The following is a 7,917-nucleotide window of genomic DNA, read 5'->3' as shown; positions in this document are numbered from 1 at the left end:
TAATTTAAATTTAGGAAATATTTCTTTAATCAAGAAAATGATGTTAAAATAAATATAGTTATTTAAAAATAAAAAAATTTGTTAATGTATTATACACACACACACACACACACACAATTTATAATATCTAAATATATTTTATGTATGTGTATACATATAATTATATAATTGTATATGTTTACATATATAAAATATTTATACAAGGAAATTTTATTGAAAGAAATTTCAAATTTGTCAGAGTTTGGTTTAAAAAAAAAAATTGTTTGCAGGTTCGAAGTACCGTGCGATCTAAGCAACATAATACAATATAGCGAGATAAAATTCGGATTTTCGTTTCTTTTTAACTGCAAGATGGGATGTCTTCTAAGTCAATGATGGCCATAGGCGCATATCTTTCGGTAATGAGATCCACGGCGACAAGACGAGACCAAACGAGATAACGTGATACACACGAGCGTCTGTACGCACATAGATCACGACGCACATTCCCGGAATTTCGTCCAGCGATTCTTACTCCCGCCTCGCGGCCACATGGATCCTTATGATACCAAACGGCGCCTCGTGGGACCAGTTACGATGGAACCGAAGAAGACGGGACGCAGCAGAAGAAGCGAGATAGTCGGTGGGAATCTATTACAACGGGGTTGGAACATCGTCGAGACGTCGGTTCGCTTCAGTCGTGGAGATCTCGCAGAAGGTTCGAGCCATGCGGCCGTACCTCATCGTCCTGATCTACCTCGCGAGCACGGCACTCGCGAGGTACCATGTAAGTTTTTCATTTTCCAGTCGAGCACGGAGAGAAACATCGAGCCCGTTTTGCCACCTTTTTCTGTCACGCGTTCAATATTAATCGAAGTGCGTGATTCACAATACGTCCGAAAAAATTAAACGTGTTTGTGAATTAATGTGCTTTTGTATATCTTATAAATATCAAACTAGCAGTGAACAGGAAATTCATTTTACTAGAAATTGTACCATCTAGAATAAAGTTAACAATTCTTATTTTAATCACTCCATGTGAGTGTTTAATTATCTCATTAATTGAGTTATCAATTTATTGATTTACATTTATATTTATTAATCGTCGCTCTTTTAATACACAAGATTTTGAAGATGAGTAACAGGCACTTCCGGCGAAAGTGCTCAAGTTTCTGTTCGCGATTGTAAAACTGACCGGGTAGTTGCGGATTTGCAAAAGGTGATATTTAGATGTTTGCGTATGCGCGTGAGTCGCTTATTCATTAATTCAAGAGTAATAGATAGCTGCTTATCTCTCCTTCTTGCGATTTAGGGCACTTTACGTCGTCCGTGGTTCGCGCATCGTTGTGAAATTCAGCAAATCGCCGACGTGTATCATCTATCTGCGACGATAAACGCGGAAACGCGATCTCCCTGAGTGTCACCGCTCCATTCACGTCCGGAAATAAGCCGAGTCGTACGAGCTATAATTTCGAGATACTTAAAAATGATTAAAAATTGCTTTTGCGCAAAAAGATGCGCAAAACGCGTTTTTATATTAAACTTACGATGACTTCAGCCAAGCTCCACTTAACTTTCCAGTAAGAAAACTATCCTTAGTCCAGTAGTAGCAGTTTGGCAACAAATTCGATCAGAAATTGCATCAACAAATTAGTATCAGCTGTGACCGCATTAAGCTCACGTTTTCCTAATCAATCTACTGTCAAAATTTGTAGAGAGACTTCTGAGTTTGTTAATTTTGCCATATTTTTGCAACTTCTTCGTCGATCCGGCGAAAGCGCGTGCATCGGATTCAAAATAGGATGTCAATCATTACATCGAATTTGTCGTTCCAATTACGATATTCCGTTAAATATTACAGTGACGCACGCGAGACTAAGAGGAGACAGTTGCTTAAAGAAAAATTTGGAGATCAAAGCTCACGAGATAAAGACGGATGATACAGATTGCCCGGCCCGCTCTCGATCGCAACGCATTTTTCATCCCTCTTTTATCAGAGCTCGAAACTCTGTTAATGCCGTTTCCATGACTTATAATAGTCTTCAGGTCAATTAAGCAGTCTTCTCACCTTTCCACGACACTGTATTCTCGGTTTACATCCCTCTCCTCTTCCATCAAAGTATCAATATATAATTAAGAATTTCTTGTGTATAAGCACTATTTTAATTTTATTATTTTACTTCGAATTACATTTAATAATTACCTATAATCAATGTAAATTTATCTCTTCCCAAAACGATATCGATTGAGAGAAGAATGCAAATAAGAAATAAGTTGCGAATTTTAATTTCTAAGTACCGAACTAGAAAATCTGATGTACAAACTGACTCGCTTCAAATTCGATTTACCTCTCTCTGGAATTAAAAAATTACAGAGAACGTGAAGTTAAATTAAAGAAAAATTATAATTTTTCAAAAATATTGAAAGCAAATTGGAATACTAATTTTAATGTGTTATTTGACTGGCTTAGAAAGAGAAAAAATTTCATACAGATTTTTAAAATAAATAATTGTCATAAATAATATTAATATGTAATATTATATATTAGTTACATATATATAATTTATATAAAGAATTATTATATTGTGTTATTATTTTAATATTATTATTAATATTATAATATAATTTAAATATTATTATTCACAGGAAAAGACACGTTTCGATCGATCTGTTCACGAATATGAGATAAGAGATGCGGAAAACAATAATGAAAGAAAACAATGGTCTTTCACTGATGATGTAAGTAATTACGTTATTTTAATATTAAACTACGCTGATTAAAATTCATCATTTCACAACAGCAATTCGTTGCATACAAGAGCAGGAAAGAGAACGATTGCTATCTTGAAGATATAAGGCAGGGTCAGAATGTGTCACCTACAAAACGACAATTCAAGATATTCTATGCGTCGACAGCCCTCACGAAACTAGAGGTAGTAATGTGACGTATTGGAAGTGTATAAGTCGCGATATAACAGATTTCTATGTTTCTCAATAAATTTCTATACGTGCATATTTAAAAACAACAAAATGTTTCTTGCTATTTAATTTAGTTTTCTCAATGTAGTCATATTGTTGTAGAGGCTTAAGAACTGTATACAACAAAAATAAGATATTACCTAAATAATTATATGTAGAAATAATATAATAGATTATTAGTTAAGAAAATATCAACATGTAAATTTAATATTCTAACAGGCGTGGCAACTTGCTGGAGGTCGAATTGTGGATTTCTGCAACGGCCGTAATATTCTTTTATTGCAAACAACAAGACCTGTGCCTGGGCGAACTCTCGATCCCTTCTTCAATGAAATTCCTATGGACGAAAATGATATTTTGCCAAAACGCGTGGCCGACGTGATTCTCATACCATTGAAAGCTCGAATAAAGCGACAACTTCAACTCGAGCAACGAGAGAAGTTGAACAAAAATATCGATCGAATTCGTCGGCAGACGAATCAGTTTCGAGGGAAGTTTCGTGGTCAGACTCAATCTCAATATTTGAATTTTGGCGATGAAAAAAAAGAAGGCAAAGCCGAAGCTGAAGCTACTCAGCAATCTTCGCACGCGGTAGTTAGTAAGTAAATGCTTTACATTCAATTATTTTACATCACTGTATGATAAATAAATCTTTTTTAAGATAAAAAATGGTTACATTAAAACAATTTGGTTAAAAATAACAAATGGGTAAATTAAAAACTGAATAATAAGATCCTCTCTACAACATTGAATTTCTTGATTGATTTCAGATTTGAGTTATAAAATATTATGACTGAATAGATAAGAATTTTGTCAAAGAAAAAAATCAATTACATTTCTTTAGTCATTTACATAATTATTTTAATATCTCCTTCACAGGTGGTAGTCGCGGTATGGGTCAAGCACAAAGTATGTCATCAGGTAGTACTGGATGCGAAGATTGCCCTGGATATCGTGGATATCCTGACGGGATACCGGATAAGATACAAGTTTCACCTATAGGTGTTGATGGACAACGTCCAGATACTGGAATACCAGGTATTACACAGCCTGGAACAGGAGTCATTCCTGGAGTTATATCTTACCCTGGTGGGCAGATAATGTATCCAACTGGAGAAGTTCCTGGAAGCAGACCAGAAACTTATCCTGGAGGTGTTCGTCCTGGTACTGTGATACCAGGAATTGACGGGACGTATCCTGGAGGTGTTCGTCCTGGTACCATGATACCAGGAGCTGACGGGACGTATCCTGGAGATGTCCGTCCTGGTACCGTGATACCAGGAGCAGACGGGACATATCCTGGAGGTGTCCGTCCTGGCACTGTGATACCAGGAGTTGATGGAACGTATCCTGGAGGCGCCCGTCCTGGTACCGTGTTACCAGGAGCAGCCGGGACATATCCTGGAGGTGTCCGTCCTGGCACTGTAACAGCAGGAGTTGACGGAACGTATCCTGGAAGCGTTCGTCCTGGTACTGTAATACCAGGAGCAGACGGGACATATCCTGGAGGCGTTCGTCCTGGTATCGTGATACCAGGAGCAGACGGGACATATCCTGGAGGTGTCCGTCCTGGCACTGTGACACCAGGAGTTGATGGAACGTATCCTGGAGGCATCCGTCCTGGTACCGTGTTACCAGGAGCAGACGGGACATATCCTGGAGGTGTCCGTCCTGGCATTGTGACACCAGGAATTGACGGAACATATCCTGGAGGCGTTCGTCCTGGCACTGTGACACCAGGAGTTGATGGAACGTATCCTGGAGGCATCCGTCCTGGTACCGTGTTACCAGGAGCAGACGGGACATATCCTGGAGGTGTCCGTCCTGGCATTGTGACACCAGGAATTGACGGAACATATCCTGGAGGTGTTCGTCCTGGCACTGTGATACCAGGAATTGACGGGACGTATCCTGGAGGTGTTCGTCCTGGTACCGTGACACCAGGAGCAGACGGAACTTATCCTGGAGGCATCCGTCCTGGTACCGTGGTACCAGGAGCAGACGGGACATATCCTGGAGGTGTCCGTCCTGGCACTGTAACAGCAGGAGTTGATGGAACGTATCCTGGAGGTATTCAACCTGGACTCCAACCAGTGCAAGGTATCTATCCTGGTGGCATTGTAACTTCAGTAACAACGGGTACCACTGCTATTACTGGTGTTGGATCTTACCCGGTTAGTACCCTTCCTGGAACAGGCTTACCTAGTGGAACATATCCCGGAGTTCCTGGTACTCATGTCGGAACTGGAATCTATCCTGGCGGTGTCCGACCCGATTCGACTATCCCAGAACAAAGGATATATCCAGGTAGTGTTGTTCCAGGAAAGATAGTAATTCAAGGTGTTCATCCTGATGGACAGCAGACTGTCGTATTCCATCCCCAAGGTGTTCCAGCAGGCACTTTACCAAGCAGAGGTCAAGTTTCTGGTACGACTACATCTGGTACACAAATAATAACTTATCCAGATGGTCGACCAACAAATGGTCAAATTTTTTATCCTGGAGGTGCTCGTCCTGCTACTGTGACACCGGGAGTTGATGGCACATATCCTGGAGGTGTTCACCCAGGTATTGTGATACCAGGAACAACTGGTGTTATACAACCTGGCAGGCTCCCTGACGGAACTGGCACTGTTCCTGTACCAGATGGTCAAATTACATATCCAAGTGTTACATATCCTGGTACTATTCCAGGCACATATCCTGGCAATGCGCAACAAGTTACTTCTCCCAGTGGTACCTTATATCCTGGTCAAGGAACTTATCCAGGAGGACAAGCGCCAATTTATCCAAGTGAACAATATCCAGGCACGGGTATCAAAATTCCGGGAACAGGAGGCGTTCAGTATCCAACAGGTCAGACAATTGGAGAAACTGGTATTACTGGGCAGTATCCTAGTCAATATCCAGGTCAAGGAGTAAGTGGAGGACTTGGAACAGTAGGTGTAGTGGACGATGGTACCGAGTCGCAGGCATCGAGTTCCGTACAGCAGATAGACTCGGGTACTCAAGCGAGCGCTGCGGCTCAGGGTAAATACGGATCGGGCACAGCTCAGTCGCAGGTGACAGGCACTTATAGCGGTTCCGGCACCTTCTCGGCTCAGGCTGGTACCAGCGACGCCAACAAGAGTGCTCAGACTGAGATTAGTGGCGGTAAAGAAGGAGCTACTAGCAATGCGCAAGGTATTGCCGGTTACGGAAAGAGTCAGACGCAGGTTCAATTGGACTCTGACTCCGGAGCTACCTCGACAGGTGCTCAGAGCAGCGGCTGGAATCATGGTACCAACTCACAAGTGCAAGCAAGTTCCAAGGGTGGAATGGCGGACGCTCAAGCCAACGGTGAGGGTAGTACTTCCAGCCAGGCGCAAATCGGATTTCAGCCGTACTTAAAGAGCGACGATGAGAAGATGGAGAAGCATGCGACGCCATTTCGCGGTAGCGGAACAGCATCAGCTCAAAGTGGCACTCATCGAGGTCAGTCCCAATCACAGCTACAAGGTTCCTTCCAATACGGAATCACGTACACCGGTGCAGCGCAGGCTGGTTCCGGATCTGGTGCCGCATCTTCACGGAAGCCTTTTAATTTCACCGACACCGAACTCTTCAAGCCCTTTAAGGCGGTTTTTCCTTTGAAACGACCAGCGAATGTTGATAGCGCACATTCAAATCTGTCAGCAAGTTCTAATTACAACAGACAGGATGAAAAGCAAAATCGCGAGCAAGGCTTGCAAAGTAGTTCAACTTCAAGGCAGACCGTCGTCCTAACTTCTAAGAACAATCCAGACGATGCTGCTGACAAAAAAGTGGTAGCTACTGAAAAAGCGCAAATAGACGATACATACGATGAATACGATGACGATTACACGGATGAGAATGATTATCCTGCGGCTGCGGATTCGAAGTTGACAATCAAAGAGAAGTTCTCGGGAACTTTCTCGAATCCGAGCTCAAGTCATCAGAAATTTGACAAGACCATTCAGCAGCAGAGCCGCACTCAGTCGCAGGCAATACAGATCGCTAAAGGGAATCAGTACAATGTCCACGTTAATCAAGATTCAAACATACCGCGAACGGGCGATACTTTGCAACCGGGACAATCCGTATCAGGATACACCATCCCGCCTGGATTCCGCGGTCGAGTGATGTCGACCTCCGGCATCGAAACCGTTGCTCAGGGCGACGGCAAGTCTCAATCGCAGACTGTATCTTTGGTGTCAAAGGATTCCAATAATACCAAGCCATCGTCCACAGAGACTAGATCGCTTCAAACAAATTATGAGCGTCATTACATTGGTCGGCATACGTCGAAGAACCAAGAATCTCCCGTTAATCAAAACATATCTTTCGATAAGCATACAAGACCTACTCCGGCGATAGCGGCGAAACCAAGTTACTATACCGTAACCAACAGTTTTGCTGGAAAGATAAACGGCAGCAACGAACCGAAAAAATACGAACATCGATATTACACCAAAAGTTCCACCTGCGGTTACTTCACATTTTCTTGTAATGTCCTGTACGGTTCCAATGGCAGGACAAAGATCTGCAAGCCAAAAGTGCCAACATATCCCAATGGCACGCCTATGCGGTGTTGAATCACCAAATATATATGATATTTAACGGCAATTACAAAGCATCTTGTATTAAATCATTTCTTGTACTGAGAAAAAAAATTATTAACTTAAATATATTTTTCAACTTGATTGAATATCTTCAGTTTAAGCATTTACGTATTTAAATTAAACATATATGTAGTTAAGCTAAATATTTAAATGCTTAAACTGAAGTTCAAGTATTTAAGTCAAATATGTAAGATACCCAAACATAAACTCCGAATCATAATCTAAGTCAGATTATTGATGTACAAGAAACAAACACCAAGATGCCAGTGGAGTCTTGGTCTAGTAGTGAGAGTACTAACAGTTGGAACGACGGATCCTGAGTTCAAACTCAGCCAAG

At 41.6% G+C, this 7,917-nt stretch overlaps 1 protein-coding gene across 1 annotated transcript; it reads left to right on the top strand.

Moving 5' to 3' along the window:
* The first annotated feature begins 224 nt into the window (after window positions 1-224).
* Window positions 225-7,584, top strand: LOC105205557. The gene is made up of 5 exons (XM_039454943.1): window positions 225-766; window positions 2,626-2,718; window positions 2,781-2,912; window positions 3,178-3,556; window positions 3,838-7,584. The coding sequence occupies exons 1-5, from the start codon at window positions 707-709 to the stop codon at window positions 7,551-7,553; spliced, it is 4,380 nt and encodes a 1,459-aa protein (XP_039310877.1). The 5' UTR covers window positions 225-706; the 3' UTR covers window positions 7,554-7,584.
* Window positions 7,585-7,917: the final 333 nt, after the last annotated feature.

Source organism: Solenopsis invicta, chromosome 11, assembly GCF_016802725.1.
Source record: "Solenopsis invicta isolate M01_SB chromosome 11, UNIL_Sinv_3.0, whole genome shotgun sequence".
Classification (NCBI taxonomy): domain Eukaryota; kingdom Metazoa; phylum Arthropoda; class Insecta; order Hymenoptera; family Formicidae; genus Solenopsis; species Solenopsis invicta.
This window is presented reverse-complemented; position numbering and strand designations above follow the sequence as displayed.

Bases quoted from the DNA above. Each gene is read 5' to 3' on its own strand.
- LOC105205557 (XM_039454943.1), top strand. From the start codon at position 707: ATGCGGCCGTACCTCATCGTCCTGATCTACCTCGCGAGCACGGCACTC. The intron at 767-2,625 runs GTAAGTTTTTCA...TATTATTCACAG, and splicing joins CGGCACTCGCGAGGTACCAT to GAAAAGACACGTTTCGATCG. The intron at 2,719-2,780 runs GTAAGTAATTAC...ATTTCACAACAG, and splicing joins AATGGTCTTTCACTGATGAT to CAATTCGTTGCATACAAGAG.